This window comes from Augochlora pura, chromosome 3 (genome assembly GCF_028453695.1).
Source record: "Augochlora pura isolate Apur16 chromosome 3, APUR_v2.2.1, whole genome shotgun sequence".
NCBI lineage: Eukaryota > Metazoa > Arthropoda > Insecta > Hymenoptera > Halictidae > Augochlora > Augochlora pura.
In genome coordinates, this window is record NC_135774.1 from 14,078,390 (window position 1) to 14,103,404 (window position 25,015).

Sequence of the window (25,015 nt, forward strand, 5' to 3'; positions counted from 1 at the left end):
TCATTGTGGAAGCGGGTTTAGTTCCAAAGTCCCGGAGTACAATTATCCGTTATTATACGCGCTATCGTCTCGCACATTGTTATGTAATTCCGCAAGTTTGGCCGTGTAACGCTTTAAGGAACGCGTCGGAGCCGCGGGGTCCCCGGCAAGAACAGGCCTGCGGAGCAAGTCCGTAGGTCTCGACGAAAAACCTTCTAACCGAGTTCCGGGCCGTGGTCCGGGCTTCGAAACGGCTCGGAACGTCTCGGAATACCCTGCCCGGACCGTACAATTTCATCTCGGGCACGCGAATTGTCCCGGGAAAATTGAAACGCCGTGCTACGCGGGCTACAGGCTGGCCGGTCGACGTCCCGGAAAATAATTTCAAAACCGGCCGAGAGGAACTTAAATATTAATTAATGGAATCGCAACGGCGTTACAAGGCGCTAGCCCGGCTCTCTTTTCACGGGGACGGAGGAGCACACTTTTGCCGTTGATTTATGAAACGGCAACAAGCCGAATGAAAAAGCGAGAGAGCCGCGTCGTCCGCGAGATGAAAAGCGTCACTTGCCGACACAGACGTTCCTACCCGGTTCACAGAGATTCGTTTAATTAATACCAGGAAATAAATATTCTCGGACGATGGTTGGCACCGGAATCGCGTTGCAGGCCGCGCTCGTCAAAGGGAGATCTCTCGCCGTGAACCGGGCTGCACAGACGGGGCGCGTTCGCCGCGCGTTCACACGGTGTTTTTGGAAGGAACCGCGGTGCCGGCCACCGTGTACGGCTGAGAATGGCCGCGGGGTGTATCGACTTTTTGTTCTCGTCGAACGTAATCAAGCCGTAAGTGGCGCTCGAGTAACTAGACGACACGGGGACTTGAATAGAAGTTCGATGCAACGAAGAGAGAGAGAGAGAGAGAGAGAGAGAGAGAGAGACAGAGAGATAGAGAGCGAGAAAAAAAAAGAAGAGAAGAACGGCATCGAGCGAAATGGTCTAGACTGTACCGACCCCCGTCTACGCCGAGTCCATCCGTCGATATCGGTTTCCAATAAAACGGAAACGCGAAACACACCGTGGAATTTCGTCCATTAACCGGGATGACGAATACCGAATTGAATTTATCGCGTTCTCGTGGCAGCGCCGCGCCGGATCTTTCCGCGTCCTACTGCTCCTACCCGTCTTGTTTCGTGCCCGCGGTATACGCTTCCGCGGTGTCGCGGAATATTACCCGATAAATTACCGACACTTTACGGGCTGATACCGCTTTTTCCACGACGACGCTGTAATTCTCAATAGCGCGGCGACCATGCGTCATCCGGGCGGCCGCGATTGTCGCGGCTCGCCCTGGAAAAACCGGTCCTGCGAGCCAGACATTCGGCCGAGACGGCTTTGTTTTCGGTACGCGTGTTCTGTCTCCGAGATATATCGTGGCAATTCGAGTCTCCACTGTGCCCTTAAATTTTTAAACGTAAGGGACATCGAAGTTGTAATTTATTATTCTTAGTCAGATGTGAGAAGAAAATTTTCTGAAATGTTTCAGCTGAAAGGGAATCTTGAAGTTCATTTATTGGCGAACGCGGGATTATTTTTATTTTTATTAGTTAGATATAACAAGACAATTTTTCTGAAATTTTGAACTACGGTGGGGAAATTAAAGTTGACGTATCGTTGGACGAGGAATTATTATTATTTTTATTAGGCAAATATAACCAGACAATTTTCTGAAATTTCTAAGCTGAAAGGGGAACTCGAAGTTGACGTTTCAAATGAAAGATTATTATTATTTTTATTAGTCAGATGTGACAAGACTATATTCTGAAATTTTTAATTTGAAAGGGGAACCCAAAGCTGATGTATCGAATTAGAGATTAGTATTATTAGTCAGACATGACAAGACAATTCTCTAAATTGTTTAAGCTACAAAGGGAAAATCAAAGACGACCTATCGAACGAGAGATTATTATTCTTATTACTAGACAGATATACCACGACAATTTTCTAAAAGCAGAAATCAAAGTTGACCTATCGAAGAAGAAATTATTATTAAGAATATTATCATTAAGACGTTCAAGCTAAAAAGGAGAAATCAAAGTTGACCTATCGAATGAGAGATCACTACAATTAGTCAGACATAAACAGGAAATATTCCAAACCATATCAACTAAAAATTAAGATCAATTTCAAAGAGATCGACGAATCTTCCTCGCCCCGCTCAAATACTCTAGATCGTTTGGAACCGGGCAGGAAATCGAAAATCGGGTCACGGGTGGGTCGATCAGCCGCGATTAAACCGAAGTCGATGGAGCGGCCTGGTCCCGCGGAAAATAAAATTCCACTGGGACACGCTCGATTACCCGCGACTCGAGCGCCAAATTGGGGGAATTAAAGCATATTTAATGGGGGTAGCAAGACGGAAAGCTGCGGTCTATCGATCGCGTTTGTCGTATCGGTGTGTGTGTGTGTGTGTGCGCGCACCCCCTCCCCTCTCGAAAACTCCCCCGGCCCGATCGAATTCATTGGCTGGGAAAGAAGATTATTTTGCTCCGAGCGTAAATTACTAGCACGGACGACCGCCGTAGAAGTTGAATGGATGCGGCTCCGCTCGCTCACCGGGATTGTTCCCCTTCGATTGTGAACGGGGCGAGTGAACGGGGGAGGTAGCGGCGGCGGCGGTGGGTTGACGGCAGGGAGAGAGTGACCTTCGGAAGGCAATTAAGTTTGTTGCATCCGAGAGATCCGGAGAGTCGTTTTACTTTTGAAAGAAGGCTCGAAGGCCCCCGCCATTTATTGTCGAGGGGCGGCCCGCTCCTTCGTTTGAACGACGACCGCTGGCAATTGCTCGCGGAATTGATTCGGTTGATTGCTCGAGAACAGTTTTCCCACTTCGTGGCACAATGGGAACAGAAGTGCCGCCGCGAGCCACCGTGTACAATCATTTTAACGCTAAACGTGGTCGAAAACCAACGGCGCGGGTTGCATTTTTATTGTAATTGTATATTAATATAGAAGTCAGGAGTATTTGTAAAAAATAATTTAATCCAGGAGAAGGTTAATACAACCCTTAATGCCATTAATATAGAACCCCCAAAATATCAACACTTTGCACTCGACTGTGCAGCGATATTGGAAATAAGGTGCATCGTGTTGAAAATGAACTTTAATGCTAATTAATTCTGTTATATTTAAAACGTCATTAAAAATGCAAGTACTCTGTAAACCAATAAACTCATATGTTTCACATGAAATAAATCCTGTAAAATTGAAATACTATAAGTCGGAAGAAACGTCTTGGCTCTGTAATTAAAATAAATTTGAGTGCAGAGGGTTAACCCAATTTATTTATTTCTATCTAAGACTAATTTGTCGAAAAAAGCCTGTCAGTCGCAGTCTAATTGTAAAAATAACTAAAAGTATTATTTAACACTTAACCCTGTTTATACAAATTTCCTTACCACCCCTATATTCCTAATTACCGCGAAACCGAGCATAGCTTATCAAGCACCTATTGTTTCAATACTACAAATTCGTCATAAACGAAAATCCCTTCGAGGACACGGTATTCCAACCCTTCGCGATCGTCTGAGCAAAGTCTGAGCCAAAGGGGTACAATCGTTCCGTAAATTACAAACGTCTGAAGGGTTAATAGCGACGAGACCCGGGCCGAAGTCTACCTGCACGATTTTGATGAACCTGTGGAATTGTGGGCGCGGATATTGATTACACTTTGACCCAGATTCGGTCGTCGCGTAGCTTCGTTAACGGTTTCGAGGGGTTGATTGGAAAAGAGATACATCTCCGCAAAAAAAAAATTGGAGCCAGCCGACAGGCTCGTGAAAGGAACAGCGCGTCTTGTAAGACCTAGCCGCTGCAGGGCCGCTCGAATGAAATAGATGTCGCGCATTAGATATCATCGGCGTCTCCGACGCGCCGTGTTACAGGCCGCCTCTTAGGGTAATTTTTCGGTTCAGTTCTTTCGTTCACTTCTTTGTGAGCAGGGCCGCGTTATCGTCGGGAAGATTCCAATCTTCCCTGACAAGTGTTTTCAGTGCGTTGCACTGTAAATAATGAAAATCGTACTCACCGGAGCTGTTCACCGTAGGGGAGGCCGAAGGCTGTGCGCAGAGGACGTGCGTGCCTCCCAGGAGTGCCAGAACCAGTCGAAAAAACTTCATCCTGATAATGGTTGCGTCACTATTCCATGGACCTCCTGAAACAGACGCGAGAAAATTGTTTAGATTGTTGGAAACATGGCTGAGCTCGAATTAAATTAACCCCTTGCACTACGATTCCTTTCACGATGCTTTGATTAACATTTGTTCATTTTTAATAATTACCCTACTAGGATAGGACGGTTTTATTTCTTGTATTATAATTATTCGCTTTCGTTTTTGTACTTTGATAACAGAAGAATTATATTTTACATGATTTTAGAAGGAATTAATAATATTCGTATTTAATAGATCTTGCATGAAGTCTTTATCAAGAGTCTGGCTCGTTATTATTATAGTTATTTGTGTTCGACGTGTATAATCGTCATGGAGAAGTAGCAGTATTTCATGTCATGACGAGTATATTCATTATACGTAGAAAGTAGCAACTGCTTGCTATTTAAATTGTAATTTTAGTTCAACGAAACCACCACAACTAACTAATTAAAAATCTCAGAGGACCCTAATTGCATAGCACAAAAATTCTAGATCTAATAATAAACCAGCAAATACGTACACACGGTAATTACAAAGAGACTTGAACTTTGAACTCCGAAGCAATTGTAACTTCATAATAACATTCGTTTGATCTCTATCTTAGTCCTCTCGAGCACATATTTCTCTAACTAGAGCTCAAACCAACTCTCAGTCGACTTCACGCGCTAGCGTCGCAGTCACTTCCCCCTTAAACACACACATGCACGCTCGTCGCACTCATACCAATATCCGAAACATAAATTCTTCAGAATTAACTTCTAACGAACACCTTAATTGAATCTGATTGTGTTATCTTCGCACGAAAATTGCGCAGCCGGAATCCGAGTTTAATTGCAGCTAAACCCATCAGAGGACCAAGTAAACGCCCTATGGTGGACCGCAAGGTTCGCCATGAGGTTCATAATCAGGCGAAAGGTTTCAGGTTTCGTTCGGATTCAAAGAAGACGCATTGACGCTTGCAGAGTTCCGTCGAACCCGGATCCGCGAGGCCGAAGAATCGCATTTCCTTCGAACCAGAGGATCGCGAATGACGTGGGATTTATGCCCACACGTCCCGCGCTCCCATACGTCGCGCGAGTTAATCGTAAATTGTTCTCCGCCGCGGACTCTTTCGGCCGCGAGTCAGACAGGACATTTATTTCCTCTGTTCACGGTGGCGGTGATTTACGATCCACCGAATCGGTTTCGTCGATTCCCCCGGAATCGCGGCGGAGCATTAACGAAGGCCTTTCCGCGACCATTACTCGCCGATGGGGCTCTGTGCGCGCACCCTCTCTCACGGAAGATCGAATCGCCTCTCTTTGAGAATGAGATTTCGTGGATCTGGGACGTGGCCGGCATTCGGGCTTCCTTTATTTAAGCGACACGGCATCCCCTTGTATCCGTGGCCGGGAACTAAACATGAATATAGATGCTGCGCGAAGAAATCACCGTCCTCGAATACGGAAACCGTAGCCGCAATCTCTGTCTGTCTCTCTCTCTCTCTCTCTCTCTCTCTTTCGACAGGAGAAAATCAATTGCATAGTCTTAGACCTTTTGTTATGGAAGACCTTGATACACAGAGGACTTACCATACGGCAGATTTTTTGGTAGGGATGCATTTTTATGGGAACATATCATCATGATCAAGAAACTAAATTTCACAAAATAAAAATAATATTATTTCTTGTTTCGTCGTCTGAACCGCATTGCTACTGCAAAAATTGAACATTTAACCCTTTGCACTCGAGTGATGACACTGAAGTACTACTAAAATTGTTACAGCACGTTTCGTAATCATTTTTATATTATGAAAAATTAGGTTTCAAAAATTATTAAAAATATAACTGTTGCCGCATGAGTTACAAGATTCAATTTCATATGCATAAAATACATTTTGTCGTATAAAATGGAAATGCTGCATGTCAGAAAAGTTATTTTAGAATTACAGTTAAAATAGCTACGAGTGCAAAGTTCAATTTAAGTTACTAAAATTTTCTTACTAAATTTTATTTAGGCGACTGAATTTTAACAAAAAATTGAATGAATTAAATTTTGTAGAAATAAGAATTTATTCCACTAATAATAATTCTATTTATTCGTACAATATCAACGAAATGTTCAACATATATACAAACAATCTTTAATTAACATTCCCTCTCGTCGTATGCTCGAAACAGTTGACAGCCAGATATCTTTCTCACATGAATTGCAGAGAATGCAAAAGAATTCTCGAACACATTGTCCGGCTGTCCTATCATCTGAAAAAAAGGATTCACCCGTTGCGGTCCAATTTCGAAGAAGTCGTTCCATTCTAAAATATGTGCCCATATATTTGTCCTCGACTGTACCACCTAAACCGGAGTGAGTAGCCGCTATCAGGAGGATTCCGGGTCCTTAAAGTAACCAGATTCGACTTTGCAACCATAAAAGTCCCTCCCCTTGCCGAAGCGCCTCGCGTTTTGGACTGTGGTTAAATTACGAGAGAAAAAGGGAGGAAAGAAAGAGAAAAGAGACAGAAAAGAGGAAGAAAAGAGAGAGAGAAAAAGAGAGGAATAGAGCGAGGAAAAGAGAGAAAGACAGGGGTAGAAGTGAACCAAAGGATCCATCGCGGCAGGAGACCCTCTCCGTAGGGATGGCGAACGCTTGCGTTGCTGAATTCGCGATCGTCCGGCCCTGGAAAGCCGATCTTCCCTCCGTAGGAGTCTCTCGGTGGGTGGGAACGTAAGGAAAATAAAGCGGCCGTGGAAACCGTTTCTCCGGTAAATGAGATTCTGATACGGCGATCGGATCGCGGTGCGCGGCTCGGCGTTGCCTGGCTCTGATAAAACGCGAGAACGGTGACTTGGGGAGGGGCAGGGAGGGGGCTTGATTTATCGGAAATTAATATGCTGCGCTACCGACGCCGGGCGAAAACACCTCCGCCGCGCCGCCACCGAAAGACTGCCGACGCGGTGGTGCGGGCGGCACCGGGCGGAACGAGAATTTAAAATAGATTTGCTCTCGGGCCTGGGTGGCGTCCTCCTTGTCGCTCCTCGAGCCGGGCTTATCGGGCCTAAGACGCTACGTAACGAACCGTGGGTAGGGGCTGGCTGAAGCATATTAATGCTTCCCCGGCAGCCAACTACAGGAACACTGGTTGCTGGCGGAATCAACCCCCGCAGTCGGAAAACCCCTACTCTCGACCCCTCCTCCGTCGTCCCACCTCCTCCTCCTCCTCCTCCCGCGGGACGGAAGAGCTTCTGAACAGAGAAGATAGAGCCCGGCAACCACCCCCGCGAACCGTCTACGAATTCGGGAAATGAACCCGCTGACTTATGGTCTCCGAGAAACTCCGCGCTGATATTAAGACACCTTCTGATCGTCCTGACAGTCTCCCGGGCCGACCTGGATTTTCCCTGGATTAGTTTCGTCTGCCGATTGGCTGACGGGCCACGCCTGACTGTCTTCGCCTTTGATTCGTAGTCTGACGTCGGTCGTATTTGAGCGACGCTGCTTTTATTCGAGAACTTTGTCACTCGTCGAATAAAATAGATTTGATTGTTATTTGTAGCGTGCGGGGCGAACGTAGAATAAAAATTCAAAGGGTTGCAGTGACGAGGGTGGATGAAAATTAAAATCGAGAAATATGATATTAAAGTAGAAATTTCAAGCTTTAATTTAAAGAAAAAGCTTTTATAATAGGACGATTTTGCATGGAATTATCGACAAAGCATGAAGGTTGCTTTAAAGCACTGTAACTTTGAGAAAAAAAATCGCAGCTATGTTTCTTTCTGCTTAAATTAAAGGGAAAGGATCAAGCTTTATTTTATTGCAAACAGGATCTCCGAAAAAAATTTTTCAGAGTTCATGCATTTTTTTTTAAATTTAGTAATTTTCACTGTGACGTAGCCTCACATTTGCCTCACATTTAGAGTTACAATAGCAAAGGTGCATTCAACTTAGAATCCAGAAGTATTACCTTCAAAGCAGAAGTTTCAGGCTTCGATTTAAAATAAAAGTCATCACCCTACCAATATTTCTTGCGAATTTATCACTAGTTGAATTTAGCGAATTCTTAACGAAACTTTGTTTACGCCTTGATCTTTTCGAGCGTACACTTTTTCTTCGACCAGCGTTGATAAAGGATAAGTAACGCGTTCCCAAGATCTCCCAGTCTCTTAGCGTTAACCCCGGTGCATAAACCCGATCCATCCAGATAAACCAGACGAGGTCTACATCAAGAGCCCCGTTTAGATTCGCGTTAGATTTCTTATTAAATTCAGTTCGGGTTCGCCGTGATCTAGATTAGACTCCGATCGCTAGCGACTCCGCGGATCGAATGCTCGCAAGTTTAGGTTGCCGCCGGTAAATCGCCGCTCGGTCCAGATTAAGGCTCGGTCAGGTACAACTGAAGTGATTAATGAGCCCGGGTTAAGTAAACCGTTTAATCGTGTAATCGATGATCCCGGCAGCGCGTAATCGACGCGAAGAAATCCCGGGCACGGTTGTTCATTCCGAGGGTGTAGTCGCGCGGCGAGGGCCGCTTTTAACGATCGCTTTGTTATCGATTTACACGCGGGGAATGTTTCGCAACAGGGGCGTCGCGACTCGAGGAAGCTCGACGGTCCGGCAGAAGAACGCCGGTGCTCCTTGATTCCGATGGGGTAATGTTCATCGATCCGCGTTCGTAAGTTTTTTTCGCGCCCGCCGAGGATCCCGGGTGACGCGGGCGGGAGGACCGGCCACGCTCGCCGTCTCCGTTCGCGAGCAATTAATCGATGAACAATTCCGCGAAACTGTGGGGACTCCGGGGAACGGGAATAGAAATGATTTGTGCATCCGATCCACCGTTGAAATATTCTACCGGAAATCCTTGCCTCGGCGTTCGAACAAAAATCTATTTCGCTGAAAGCCAGCTGGCCTCTTTATTCGAACAAGAAACGACATACGTATCGGACGAACCGCGTGCATAACGCGAGTACCTCACTCTCGCTCGCTCTCTCTCTCTCTCTCTCTCTCTCTCTCTCTCTCTCTCTCTCCCCCTCGTTTTCTCTTTGTCCCTCGCTTCTTCCTCCCGCTGTTCGACAACACAATACGCTGGTAAAACAAGAACCAAGGGAACGCGATTGCACGTGTACGCGGCGCGGCGTGCCGCAACAAATTCGAGCAACCGTGAACAAGGGGGGGTGACTAGGTTCTTTCAAGCAAGAATTTTTGTCAAATATTCAGCCAAGCTATCCGGGCTCGCACAGCGAGTCAGAAACCATAACTGTCCGTGTACGACGACTTTCAAGTGGCGAGCAGAAGTCGGCGCGCGCTGGCAACCCTCCGCTGCTCTGCCGGTTGCCCCGAGACTAACGCAACGAGTCGAGTCTCTCTCTCTCTCTTTCTCTCTCTTGATCAAACAACCACCCCTCGAGAAACCACGATGCTCAAACGACCTCGTAAAGACTGTCGGCCGACACGTTTGCTATATACTACGCGGCTCTCGACCCGCTGATACGCTTCGATCTGCTTGCTTTCCGATCATTTCTCTGCGATCAGCCACCGAAGATCTTGGCGCCGCGGCACGGCGAACTTCGGGATACAGTAACTTCGTGAAGATAAATCGCACGGGGTGGGGAGGGGGTAGGGGGCTGCCTCGGCTCGTTTCAGAGGGCGAACCTTCCGGTTTGCCGCCCTTTATACCGCGTTCCTGTTTTAAAATCATTTTCGGCTGCGAACCGAGCGATAGAGCGCCGCCGATGGCACACTTTCCATTCGAAGCTCAATAAAACCCCACGGCGAAAATCGTACATCGAGTTTCGTGCCGCGCTCGAAAGGCAGGCAGGGAGAGAGGAGACTTTAATCTTCAAAGCCAACGATGACTCGAACGGCTAACAATATTTTTTCGGCACACGGCGGGTTCCTGAATTTGTAACGTTACAAAGTGCAACTAACTTTGCTTTTCCACGGGCCACGTCATGTACAAATATATAGTGAACCGAAAAACAATTTCGGTCCATCGGAGGGCGGAGATCTCAGGTATTTAAATAAGCGCGCCGGTTGATGGTTCCGACGTTTTTTCTGCACAGATTTACGGGAGCGGAAACAACGTTGATTTTTCAGCCGGAGGTTTTCGACTCGCTTCGATTTCATTTCAACGTCGTGAACCACCTTTAGGTTTTTCAATATCGTGAATTGTAGGAATATGCGAAACGGAGGAGCAAGGATATGGTATGAAAGTACAGATTTCAGGCTTTAAAATGAGGGGAAATAGATAATTTTTCGATTTTTTTCTGAAAAACTACAGCAGCGCAAAGATCGTCCATTTTTCACACCCAGTATTTCCAATGTCCCAAACCATCTATACTTTTCTACATATTATGTAATGTAGGTAAATACTAAATGAAAAGGGTAGGAACCTATAAAAAAGTAGAGATTTCAGGCTTTAAAATAAGCATAAGCAGATCATTCTCCGATTTTTTTTTCCACAAAACTATAGCAACGCGAAGATCGTCAATTTTTCACTCCATTTCGATTCCTACTGAATAAAGATTAACTCGTTCTCGAATTTCATGATTAATAAAAAGCTTAAGCAAACCCCATCGCAACGAGAAATATCCGTTGATATTCGCGTCTTAATTTCACAGGAGAAACTTAATTCGATTTCAAGTGAACAATCTGCTCGCCTATCAGTTTTCAAGGTGTTCTCTTGGTTAAAGAGCCGCGATTCGAAACGTTCCGTTTCCGAGCGAGTTTAATGCAGATTGCTGCTTTAATGGGGAACAATCGGCGCTATTATCGAGATGGATTTATGCTGAACGCGCGCTGGCCAATTTGTGGAGCGAAGTTTGTCCTATACGAACGGGTTGCGTCTATTAGGCGGAGAAATAGAGAGGAATGGCGCATCGAATGACGATATCAGAGCGTGGCGGCATAACAAATGTCCGTTGTTTAAACAGTACCGTGGCCTGTGTGCCCTGAGAATAATGCCGGATACATTATATAACCGAACACCGGACTTAGCGACGGTAAACCACTATGAAAACCGTTTCAACATCTCTGTAATAACAATTTCTTGATATTAATTCTCTAACCGCATTCATTACTATACTAGAGATTTTTAAGTTGATTAAACTTCGATTAAAATTACTTCTATTTAGTTTGATAAATTTTGACAATTAATTGAGATGTTCACACGTCTCATTAACCCCTTGCCGTAGCAAATTCTTTATAGTTACAATGACTATTATTTTATCGATCTTAGAAATTTCTCAGAGAAAAATTAAAATTAATATTTATCGACTGCCTGTAATGGAATAATTTTGACAAAATAAAAATTGTCCTCTCTAATTAGAAGACATAGAAGTTGCATATGTATTTATTTTATTGTTTAGTAATTCTACAAAGTTGCAAATATCTCGACAGTGTCTTTAGATTCCTGAAATGTTTTTACTATTTTCGAACCAGTCATTTCCATCGTAGTCGCATAAATTCCATATGCCAGTGATCAACTTCGTATTAATTACAGTAATTAGAGACGACAGCGGACGAGGCCAGCGAAAACGGCGTATCCGTAATATCGCAATTTCTCAGATCGACGTGCGGAACTTTGAATACGCGGTTTTGCATCACGAACACGTTCAACACGCATCATTCCGCCGCCCGCGAAATTATGCTGTCCGTGTTGTTTGCTTTCGCGTTCTACACTGACAATGTAAACCACGTCGAGTACTGCGTGACGCGGAAATATCACGTGCGTGGACGCGTGCTTGCGGCCATGCCAACACGCAGCTCGCCGCCCCAAGAATGGAAAATCAACACTGTGTCCGCCAGGGGGGCTGAATCGGTTTCACGAGGTTATCGCATTTAAACCGGACAGGGACCGGGAACAATCGCCGGAGAAATGATATTTTCTTTCGGGTTGAATCACGTGACCGCGACGAAGTCGGTGCCGCACACTTCCTAAACGGGCTTCGAGTAGATTTGTTGCACGATCCTCTCTGTTCACGGTGACGTAACAGTTTGAATATTCACAATGTTTCGCGCGGGAGTTCGTCATCGTTATTGCTATGCGGCCGACGCGCTTCACATGCAAAGTAGAATAATCCGGCGACAGAAAATCGTAGATCAAAGTTCTTGTGCTCGTTGAACAGGGCAGAGTTCGTAGTTTAAAACTGGTATAATTATATTCGCGAGAAAAATTTGTTGCAGTCCGCACAAGTCTTCAAAGTTGAATTATCGAATTCGCAAAAATCATCGTCATATAAAAATCGATCGTTAACAAGACATAAATACTAGAGCAAAATAATTAAAATGGTCTTAAAGCGTAGACTTTACTCTTTAAAATGAGCTATTACGCGATACCCTGCGATCATTTTTAACAAAGTTACAGAATTATAAATTCGATGATAACTCGTTCGATTTTTGGGACAGCCTCCAATTGTCACGCTTCCGATTCGAACTTTCATAGAACAGCAGAAAAAAATCGTGGATCAATATTTTTCAGCTCGTTCGAAAGGGGACACTTTCCGCTTCGAAACTGCCATAGCATCGTTTACAAAAAAAATTCTGCCCGAGCGCAGGAGTTCGTGCTTCGCAGGAAGAATCACGGTCCACCGATCACGGCGACGTCGAAATAGCCGTGGCGTCGACAAATTCGTAAAATCTGCCGGCGAATCGAGCGACTCCGATCGCAGTTCATCGAAGGCAGTCCATCAACGGTGTAATAGTTAGCAAACGAAAGAATATTTACACCTGTACGAACGAATGTGACTTCGCCGATGCAGCGAGGACAACAGAGATCGGGGAGGGAGGTTCGCAAGGAACACGGTTTTTTTTATTTAAAAAAACTGGCACCGCTCTAACGATTCTTTATCTGTTTTCCAGCGCGACGTCCTATGGCGCGTTCGATTTATCGATTCCAGCGTACCTGGCCAGGCGAACGCAGACGCCGCGCGGAGTCGCGCGTCGATACCGTTTCTGGTTCGCGTGAGAAGAAAGAATGCGTCGACGGTCATTTGGTTCCCGTATCGACGTAGATAGGGGGGGAGAGAAACGTAACCCGTCGTTCTGTAAACAACTTTCCGTTATATTTCCGCGCGTGTCAAAGGATTATATCTGGCCGGTGCAGGCTCTCTCTCTCTCGTTGTCGCGCGATTTCTTCCGCGATATACAGGCGAGCTGCTCGCACGCAGCCCGTGGCCAATGGCGCACGTTTTCCCCGGCCGGTTTCCTTGCGCGCTCGTAACTCTGTCAAATATATCTGGTTTATTACGTTCTCGCCCCGTATATCACGTCCCGATAACCATTACGGCCATTCTTCTGCCTCTGCCGCTTATCGAATAACATGTGTTTTAATCAAAATTTACCACTGATTGCGACCGAACGATCCGCCGCAACGGATCCTACGCAACTCTTCCGGCAACCATCCCGGCACGGACGCGCGCGCGCGCGCCTGCCCCCGTTATGGCTGTTTACGCCCGCGGCCGCGATAACAATAAAAAAATAATAACCCGCGGACGCGGCCGATAATGACCGGTGCCGAATCCCCCGGACACAAACGAGGCCCTTATCTGGCACGCGCGTAACGCGCTCCACGTCGATAAGTAGAAACAGTGTGTAACGATCAGACGAGCTCGCCCCGAAATCCAATTAAACGGCCGGCGAATTTCATTTTCTCGCGGGCCGGGCGGCGCGAAAAAAAATACAGGATTCGCGCGCCGATGACACGCCGATGTTTTATTCGGCGCCGACACAGAGAAGCTCGATACTGATGCGACAACTAACAAGAGGGTACCGCGTTTAATTGCGGTGTGAATGCGTCATGATGTAACTAGCGATTTTGATTTCGAAATGGCTGCGAATGCAAATTTATTCATCGATTGCGTTAGGTAACGATGCGCTAATTCATTCGTAGTGACGTGATAGTATTTTTAAGATGCTCCAGCGTCTTTAATAATCTGCGCACTGCTTTGTTATTTATGATGGAAATGTATGGAACACGTGTTTTATTTAACACGTTGTCGATACTGCGGCAATTAATTCTATGCACTCGATGCCATTTTAATTTTAAATCTTTTATTTTGTGTAATTGAGGTTATATAACATTTCTCAACAGTTTTAACATACTTTCAACACTTCTTTTTTTAAATAAACCGATTTGATAGTGCAACAATTTTATTAGTTCATTATGTAATAATTTTGAGTGGTACCACAGAGGCAATTTTTATTTTGCATAGTGATTCGTATTGCAATGGCAATACGTGTGAGCTTCTTTGTATTATTAACCTGCGAATATATAATTTTATACTATGTGAAAATTGACTTTCCTTCTCTTTTATGTGATGCAGTTCCCTACAAATTGATAAACTCCACGGTTTATTTATTACACCGTCACAGCTCCGACAATTGAAACAGCCCGTCCGGTTTTATACAAACGACCACGTGTCACGATACACCAGTTTATTACCGACTCACCTCTTTTAACACCAGCCTGCAACTATTCCCAAACAATACAAACTATTCCGCTCGATTGTATAATCGTCGGGTTAGATAACAATGTACTGTTTCTTTTAATTGCCACGTAGGCAGTCGTGTCTTTATATAACCATTCCTGCAATTAATGCATAAATGCACGCTCTATACTTTCACTCCCGGCACTTAGCACACCTTAAATATTATTAATAATTTCTTCAATTAATCGAGACGATTTGTGTTTTTTTTTTATTTCTCTATTAAGTTGAATTCCTAGATCTTTTCAATTTCCTTTCACCTTAAAAAAAATGAATAACATTAATTTCACTATATCGTAAACGAAATAATCAACACGAGTCTCTATCAGTGTTACATCCTAAAGGGTTAATGCAGTTAATAACCTAACAGGTGGAACACCTCGATACCTATGTAAACAATTATAACACCCATACTGTTTCGATCGCTGACAAGGAAAACCAAGAAACACCGTCTAAAACCATAATTATCGTCGAACGAAGTCAGAGAGGGGACGAAGAAAGCCACCGTCGTTCCAAGAACGAAACGAGCCCTTTAATCCGCAGGCACAGGTCCGCAAAAAGGCCGCAACAAATACAATTACCTCTTCCCGGAAGACGATCAAAAAGAGTTTGATAGTTCGGCAAGAAATTGAAGTTTCGCGTCCCCGCTTTCCCCCCACCCCTTTAGAATTAACATACAAAGGCTTCTTGCCGGCGAGTTAATCTATCCGTAATTTCCTCATCAACTCCTCCCATTGGACGACGATTCGCGATCGCGAGACGGCACGCGAGCGAAACAAACTCGGCGAAAGCGATAGAGAAAGAGAGAGTAAGAGAGAAAGTGAGAGAAAGAGTAAGAGAGTGAGAGGGATAGAGAAAGAGAGAGAGAGATGGTGAAATGAAACGGCAATGGTCCCGCGACAGGGCGAAAGGGCACTCGTGTTCGGGCACGCGAGTGGCCACTCCAACGGTCCACTAAAATCCCGAAAAATGTTTTCCGGCCCGGCCATAAATCCGTTCCGGGAGCACTCGGCTAATAGTACACGGTGTAATGTGTCCCTTGTCGCGAGTGTGTAGCGACATCCGTCCCGTGTGTCACGCATTAATCCACTTCAAAGTGGAAAGGACCGCGTCACGAGCAGGGTTTCCCCGGATGACGTACTGTTTCCCCGAAATATAGGATATTCCCATTGATCAGTCGCTGTTCGAAGAGAGACGGGGTAAGAGGCCAGACTAGAGAGAGTAAGAGACCAGGAGAGACAGAGAAATGGATCAGGAGAGTGAGAGAGGGAGAGAGAGAGATAGAGGAGCAGGACAGAGGGCGAGAGATCGGAGAAAGACCGACAAGCGAGGTCCCATCGTCTTCGGCAACGGCGGGCCATTGTCCGCGATTGGGCGGCGCGTCCGCTAATGGGCCACTCGCGGGCCCCCGACCGCCCGCTCGCATGACAAATCTGCTAATCGGCCGCCGTTTGGGGGAACCGTATAGAATCGTTATAGCCGCGGGTAGCCCGCGTGAGTGATTAGCCTGACCCGGCGTTCCAGAGCGTTGCCGAGAGCGTCGAGCCGCGCGTATTGGCTTCCTGAATATTGAACGGAAACGGGATTACATATTCCGGTGACGGTTCCACGGTTTTGCGGCCGCCGATATCCGTGCTTTTTGCCCACGTTAACCCAGGCCATTTACATTCGAATCGCGACCGATTCTTCCTACCGATAAACCGGCTCCCGACGACGACGACGACGGCGACGCTGTCACACGCGAGAGAACCCGTCTTCTCGGTACGTCCGCGGGGCTTGGTCATTTTCTTTGTAGGACCCTCGTCACGAGCACATTCAGAGTCCACACTTCGATGTTAATTAAGTGGACAAAGCGCTGTAATTGTTCCAGCTTGCCTCCGGAAATGGCGCACCGGAGACTGCGTGAATTGTTAAAGACGTTCTCTGCATGCTCCCGGGATTGTTCTACTTGCGGACCGTGTCGGACCTCGCGTTCTACGCGTTTGACCGTATTAATAGAATTTGCTATTATTTGACTTCGCCGTGAGGAATCCGGGAAGTTCTTTTCCGCGGTGCGATGCTGGAATTGTTGCGTAATGTTAGGGAAATGACTTGCTAATTATGGTGTATTATTGTTTTATATTAATTTTAACGGACAGACACAATTCTTCATTTACTTCCACTCTTTAATTTCGATAACTAAAATAAAAATATTAAAAAGAAAATCAAAATTGTTGATATATTACTATACAACTTATAAAAGTTCTTTAAGGAAGAAGAAAAAATTCCATCTGGCTCCAAAAATTGATGCAGACAATTGTTATTTTGCAATTTAAATGTCAGACTATGACAGAGTTATTCGTCTGAGAGTTCTATTGTTAAACGGCCAGACGCTCTTTTACAGAGTCTAGTCGGCCGACTTCGATTCAAAGGTTAAGATCGCGAGGTTCGTGGGTCAAGACGAGGTGTTATTCAAATGAACTATAAGATGGCTTATCTGATCGGAACCGCGATCGTGTAACCCAGGCATCGCGATCCCGTCGGTGATACATTATGACGCACAGTTATTGATACAAACTGCCTAGATAACGGCGCCAAAATATATTACGTAGCGGAATTATTCCACGGTGATATCGTTCGTTTCCTAGATCGTCGAATCCGATTGCGCGGGCGGGGCACCTCCGAACGCGGGGCCTGAAAATATTTGATCCGCCGAGTATAGCACCTGCAATTATAACTCCGGCCGTAACTCGCGAGCGAAATCCGGTTAGGTTTAATCGAAGATAATTTCGTCAAAAGCGTCGCGTGCTCTCCAATATCGAAATGCGTGTAACGAAATATATCGCGAAATACTGAATCATCCCTCGGCTGGCTTACGATGATATTTTGAACAGTTATTTGTAACGTGAAACGCGGCAACATATATTTAAAAATCGAACAGCGACGACTGTCGCAAGTGTAATATTACGCGTTCATTAATTCAACGAGTCTTTAATCGGAATAAAACATTACTCGAACTGATATCGAATAAATATTCATTTCAGACAATTATATCTATTGTATAAAATTTTTTAAATAAAGTAGAAACTTATTTGATTTAAAGTTATTCGTCAGAAAAATATTTTAAAGTTATAAAATATTTGAGAAAAGAAGAACAGTAGTAATTACATTTTGATAAAACGTCTGATCATTGCGAGCTGTTTCCACGTATAGAAATTTAGACTATCCGTGTCACATTTTGAAAATATTTTTACAATGTTCCAACACATTGAAAAATGTATCCCCAACGAATTTTCGTCGATCCGCCGGCTCCTGAAGCCTCGGCGCGTTCGCGAATTCGCATTAAAGCATCCGCGTAACCGGCGATGGAATGTTATTGCGAAACCAGGCATGGTGCACGGGAATTCGCGTCGAGTGGCAATTTTTCGGGGACAGGCGACGCGTCCCGGTTTGTTTGGCCCGGGGATAATTAGATTACACCAGCTAGATTCATCAATGCTCGTTGCAAGTGGAAACGGCGAGCACTGGTCAGACGCGTCGAGGTTCGTTCGGGGCTGAAGCCTCGCGCAAATGTACATACTTCGCTCACGGCGAGCTGTTATTTATTTTCCAGCAAGCAATCAACAGCTTCCTCTCCATAAAACGCTCCTGCGACACCGTTGTAATAAAACAATCACTGATCGCAGAATGTCTAACGTTTAAAAATATCACTATTTAAATCTCGAGATATTTTAAATCCCGGTTTAATGCGCTCGGCAGCGAGCGCGCCGCGCGTTTTATTTTCCGCCCGCGGGGATCCGAGCATCGGGAACAGCCGAGTCAATTGTTCGGCGGTTAATCCGTGTATCGGAGACACCGTTGGACTTCGTCGCGCGAAGGGAGCACGTTAAACGGAATTTTTATCGCGATCAGTCCGCCGGGATTCGCATTACAAATTCATCGAGCACAGCGCGCTTTCCGAACGGCGCTCGAGCCGCGCCGTCGGACGGAGCCGCCGGAAGAAAGAAAGGGCCGGGCGCGATTATGCTAGCGCGAGCAACTCCCGCGCTACAACCGATCGGAATTTTTGTCGCGTCTATTTTCCCGCGGAAGGATTGTTTATTAATAATTTCCCCGGGGTCCGCGAGGGTCGTCGATCTCCGGCCGCTTATTTATCGATACGATTCCCGCGAGCGGCCCTCGGCCCTCCGCGCCGCCGGCAGAAATTGCTTCGTCCAGGTTTTACGAGCGATGACAAGTGTCTGTCAGCGGAAAAGGCTGGGGAAACTCATTAACCGGAGCAAGCGCCGGTTGATGACTCCCGGGGACGATCACTATTATCGGAAGCATCCGAGAGTTAACTGCGTTCGAGAGGATCCTAGGTGTCGACCTACTCTGTACACAAGCATAACTACTTCCTCTCCGGGGCTTTTGTTCCAAGAGCTGTTTCCTTCGGCGGCGAGAGCCCCGTCGGGCGCCCGACGCCCGTTCTTCCATCAATCATTTGCAGTTTCGCCCAAGATTCGACCATTACGCTCGCGATCCCGTCGCGTGGGCCCGTTTCCGCTCGGATTCACCGCCCCGATACTCGGCGCCGATGCGATTCCATCTGTCTCGCGACAAAACCTCGACCGCGCGCAGCCGAGCAAACAGATCATCTCTGCGTTGCGTGGCAGAATGGATGGCGAACGTGTGTGCGCATGAGAAAAATGGCCAGTGTTGTTGGTATTTCGAGTATGTTACTATGCTGGCGATTAGTTGGATTGTTGTAAAATGGTTGAGTTTCGATGGCGGTTAATATATTGTTCTATTGTGAATGTAATGTTAGTTATAATAGGATTCACTATAATGATATATATGGATTAAATATCTACTAATTGTATACGAAATATCTATTAAAAAGGATAGAAGCCTTTCATTGTATTTTCTGCAACTTAAAAATACGTTTAAATATCTATTGCATGAATTTAGAGGATGCAGTATTCATTTTTAACGTGAGAGTATTAAATAGAAGATACTCTAAGTTATCCGAAGAATATAAAAATAGCAACTGCAGTGATTACCTTGAGAACCCCGAGGAATATAAAGAAAGAGATATCGTGATATATTTGAACCTAGGAAAAGATATAATCGTGTACTATTTTTAATTTGATAATAATTCAAAATTACTCTGTACTATTTGAGAAATGAGAGAAAAATGTGTATCAAATAATAGTACCATCAAAGAGATGAGTATGCTGTATTTTATATATCTTTATTTTCTGGCATAATAAACTGTATATTCACCAAATAAAACATACCAAATTGTTTACGTTAAAAAAAGAACAAAACAGAAAAATTAAAAAATATGGCACTTTCCATTTGATAAATATAAAGTTAATCATGTCTGCAAAAAAAAGCACATAACTGACCACTTCACAGTAATCGTCTTGACTACCCTAATACCTGAACAGATGAATATTCCTAACACAAATTTTTCCAAGCGCAAACTACTGTTTTCTGTACAGCAGACTCGAACTGAGAAGAAGCCTGCGATTTCATCTAATCGAAACAGCACGAATGGGAACGATGCTCGGCGAGCGCGGATAATTTCGAACGAGCCGATTACGCTACCGTGGTATTTCCTCGTCGTTTAGCGGGCCGATTAGAGCCCCGTATTCGAAAAATCGCGATACATCACGCGATCCCTTCCCCCTCTATCAGCCGATGTCGAATAAATTGGTAGGAATATCGCGGGGCGACGATTATTGCGGAACCGTATTCCTTGGGGCTGACGTGACGAGAAATCGATGGAACGAATAATTATTCGGGTTCCGCGGAATGTTGAATCGGCCTTCGAGTTAATCGAGCACACACTCGCTTGTACACCGGAGCGCCGGGAGCTCGTCGCACCTAACAGAAAATCGTCGGATCGATGAATTATTCGAACATTCCTGGCGAGATCGGGATAAATATTACGAAAACGGGAGGAGGAGGAGGAGGAGGACGAGCGGCGACGCTAACCCGTTTCCTTCGCTCGGATGGCGCGGACTTTCATTTCGCAGTGCTAATAAACTCTTTATGCGGAAGTTCATGAATATTTTTAATGGAATCCGCGTCGCCTCCCCGGGGTCGTATTACCAGTTTCGGCACAAAGGGGCAAAAATCGAGAGAGAGAGAGAGAGAGCCCGGTCGGGCCGGCGTAGCGTGCGGCCGACGACAAAATCAAACCGAATACACATTTCACGGGGAATAAAGTTAATATTCGAACCGCGCGCGTTCCTGACAGATTCGCTTCAAACGCGGCGAATTAAACGCAAATATTTTGGAATCGGCTCGCGGCAAATTACTCTCTGATTAGCACCGACTGATTCCATCCGTCGACGCGGCGTTCGTAAAACGTCGCGAACCGTTTCGACGAGAGGAGAGGAGGCGAGCGGTTCGGCGACGTATTCGCGTAAAGGGAAACGCCGGAGAACGGATCGACAAATTACGTGCGTGTCGCCGGAGCGGGGGCCTCGGAGTCGGTCGGTCAGGCAATAAATATTTCCGGAAACATTTGAAGAATCGACGATGCGGCAGCGCCGGGCTAGTTTCGTGATAGATCGGCTCGCGTGACGCGAAGCGAACGCGCTTCCCCCGTTAATTTGATACATTTCGTTGAATTAATCCCGAGCCAATAGTTCCGCGAGGGAGGCGCGCGTCTCACCGGCTCCGGTTAATGCTCCGATATCCTCGCAATTTCTCTCCGCGGACGGGGATTAGAACTTGTAAATCGCGAGGGTGCATGCGAGGAAAAGTAATTAAAGTATCAGAGCCGGCCCCCGGCCTCTCTCTGCCCCCACCCCCCATGACTCGCTACCCGAATTCGACGACGGTCCACGCTGCGAATAAATTTTCCGCGGAGGCATTATCCGGGGAAACTAATAACGCCGCCGTGGAAAAGACCTATCGCGGGCATCGGTGAAGTTTATCGGGAAAAGAAGGCCGAGGGAGATTTATACCGAGGCCTGTCCGGGCGGAGATGGTATTTGGCCTGGTGAAAGTTCCCTCCTCGTTTTTCCCCCCCATGGAAACTTCCGCAGGTAACTTATTCACTTTGCTGCCCGGTCCCCCACTACTCTCTTTAAACGCGTTTCTATGACTGCAGTCGCCTAATGCTGTTTCAACTTCGCCCCTGCCACGCCGATGGGACTTTCCATTAGAACCGGACCCGCACCTCGGAGAATCGATTGTTGGGAGACTTTCGTAATTGGTTAGGTACACGTTTAAATAGTAAAATTACCGAGTCTCTTTCGCAGCCTTTTGTTCAAGAGTTAGTAATACTGCAAAGTCACAGAAATTCGATGAAATTTTTCATCGAAGCAACTGAAGTTACTTTCGACAGAATTTCCGATCAATTTATGTTTTCATGGGAACAATAATTAGTATAGATGTGCTTCCGTGAAAGACCTGGCTCTCTTTTAATCGCAGGGACCATAGTAGTTTTACAACAAGGTTCTAAGCTGCGTTAGAAACACATGTTGCAGATCCCAAAGAGATCTCAAGTAGAGTAAGTCCCCGCAGGATGAGGCTCCGTAGGACGAGACTCTGCAGAATATCGTGTCGCAGGAACCCTCGCGATCGAGATCGATACGGTAACCCGTGAAACGATCGGACAGCACGCCCGATGGAGCCGCGATCCCTTTGAGTCGCGACGAAGAAAAGCCGCAAAGCGGTTTCGGGGAATAAGGGAAGAGCAACACACTCACCTTCGAGCAGATCGCGTCTCCTTTGTCCGATGTTCGCGGGCGCGCGGATAGAGAGCGAAAAAGGGAAGAGAATCGGCTTTCACGCGAGAAACACTGGACCACGGCCGAGGGTGAAGACAATGCCGCGAAATCGAGCCTGCGAGAGGGCGTCGAGGCCCGAAGGAACGCGACAGAAAACCACCGTGCAACTGCTCTCTACTCGCCGCTTCCGAGAAGATCGTTCCTGTATCCCCGTTTCCGGCGCACCGTTTTATTTATCACTCGCGAGGAACTCTCTCTCGCCGCGGCCACTCCTCTCGCGATGGCCGATCGATCTCGCGTTTCCTCCTACGTTCTCTGTCGCCTGTTTACGCACTTTCACAACCCGTTTCTTTTATTTTTTCTTATTTTCGTATCCGATTCAGAGCACGAAAGACGATCGGAGGAGGTCCGTCGCCGGGTAGGAGCGGCGTCGATGCCGGATCGATCGCAGGATCACTCGCTGGAACATCCTAGCCGGCAGCTGGCGGCCGCAATTTCCCAAATATCCGACCTACAAATCATTCGCGGCCCGGCGAGCAACCCGCGCACTTTAATTCCGTCCCTCTTCCGCGATTTCTTTTTCTATTTTTTTTTTCCCGCGGCGATCTTAATTCCGCCCCGCGTTTCTGGCTCCGCGGTTTTAGCTCACCGCTTCCGGATCAGCGTGTTCACCGCTCCGTTTTCTGCTCCGCGTTTTTTCTCTGCTCCGCGTTCTCTGCGCCGCGTGTCCCGTCGCGCGCGCGATCGGCCGCGATTCTCTATCGTCGATCGTCGGATTGATCGGAGGCTGGAGCGGCCGGCGGCGTTTTCAAGCGGCCGAGCATGATGCCCCGTTACGAGGTGATCGCATTCCTGGCATGATTACGCGCGGCGATGCGCGTCGCAAAGTTTTCCGCTACGGATCGCCGGCGGCGGGCACAACACCTGCTTCGATCCTCGAACGTATCCTGAATCCGCACTCCGATTAGCATGGGAACACTCACTGTCACCGGTAAAATTCACAGGGACTCTCCTCCTTCGGGAACACTCCTCGCGACTAAGTTACTCTGCTTCGAGGCACTGGACCGAGTTCGTTCGTGACGGGGGGGACGGTTCCTCTCGACCGGGAACAAATCGCCGGCAAACAAATTGCACCGCCGCGGAGCTGCCTGTTTACAGAGCCGGGACCACCACCGTAGCCACCGTTCTACCCACGGCGACTGTCGCCGGGGGTTGTTGCCTCGCCGCGTTTCGGTGCCGACTGACGCGTAGACGCGCGCGAACCCGCTCGTGCGCTCGCCGACCGATCTCCTCGCGAGCTGACCATCGTCTTCACATGCTCCGCGAACTTCGTTTCTTCGCCGCGCCGTATGGTAAAACACTCGTTAGCTCGGTGTCACCGTGTTCTCGGCGCGTCGCGGCGCCGGCCCCGCGTTTTTCTGACGGTCGCGTGACGTCCGGACGCGATGAACGCGAACGCGACGTAATCGCCGGGACGGAATCGCTGCGTTTTCTCGAACGACAGTCGCACCTTGGCGGGGGATGCGCGCGCGAAACCACCACGAGTGATGCTGGGCTCGGACTGGAGCCTCCGGCGCGGCGCTAGCGTCGCCGCGACTCGGGCCAGAGCGGGTTCACCGCCCCGCGCACCTCCGTGTCCACCAACCGCGATCGGCCACGGGGTGGAAACAGTGGCGGCGAATGGGGGAACGTCACCCTACGCCATGGGCTCTCAGGTATTTTTACGATCAACGGAATGCAAGTTTCACGGTCTTTCGGAACGGCGTCGGACCGTGGACGTCGCGGAGCCTTCTCTGTCATTGAAGGGTGCGCGCGACCTACTTTCGCGACACTTGAAAGGGACAGGCTTTTGTGGATATCTCCGGGAGACGTGATTTTTCATGGTGTACAACTCGTTCGGTCGAACTCGGGGGAAACTCGTCCGCATAGGTCGGGCACGTTCCGCTGGTCGTCCGACCATGATGGCATATTCTACTTGTCGGTTGAAGCGCTACTGGCATTGGAAGACGTTCTACAGGTCGTCTGTGCGTGGCTGACATACTCCGCTGAACGTACGGTCGTGTGTCTGGCTATTCTCCTGGCACTCTGTTCATTTTCCAAATGTTTTACTAAGTGTCCGAGCACGGCGAGACATTCTACTGGATCACTGATCACATTTCAGACACTCTGCTGAACGCGTGATCCTATGAGAATATTCTACTAGTCTATTTTACCAGTCTATTCGTCGCGGACATATTGTATCAAGTTTCTATTCGAGGCAGGACATCGTGTTACTTGTCCAACCGTGACAGGAACATCCTACTAAAAGTCTGACCAAGTTGGAATATTCTATCGGTCGTCTGACCATTAGAGAGTAGTCTGTTGCTGCGCGTCTGGGTGAACGCAGCTGGACACTGTACTGCAAATGAATGGAACGTTCCTCCTAAATGTTTAAGTATTGTAAGAATGTTCTACCACGCGTCTGTCCATGACTGGGGTCTTCTATTAGCCGGCTGACCTTAGGCAACGGTGTCACGTTGCATTTTTAAAATCCCATTTTGTAATGAGGTATTCTTGTAATTAATTTCGCAGCAGGAAAAGGAGACGATCTACAAATTCGCTTACAGTGTATCCGGAATATTTTCAATGGAACGGTGTACTGTTAAACGATTTCGCCATGGGG

The 25,015-nt window shown here is 46.9% G+C and overlaps 1 protein-coding gene across 2 annotated transcripts in view; it reads right to left on the reverse strand.

The window, feature by feature from the left end:
* LOC144467865 (zwei Ig domain protein zig-8) overlaps nt 1-23,760 on the reverse strand; it is a 234,523-nt gene extending 210,763 nt beyond the window's left edge. For both annotated transcript variants that reach the window (XM_078176847.1, XM_078176846.1), the window contains exons 1-2: nt 22,333-23,760; nt 4,064-4,189 (exon numbers count right to left, since the gene is read on the reverse strand). In XM_078176847.1, the coding sequence (XP_078032973.1) occupies nt 4,064-4,154 (91 nt within the window). In that variant the 5' untranslated portion in view covers nt 4,155-4,189; nt 22,333-23,760. The remainder of the gene's footprint in view (nt 1-4,063; nt 4,190-22,332) is intronic.
* Nucleotides 23,761-25,015: the final 1,255 nt, after the last annotated feature.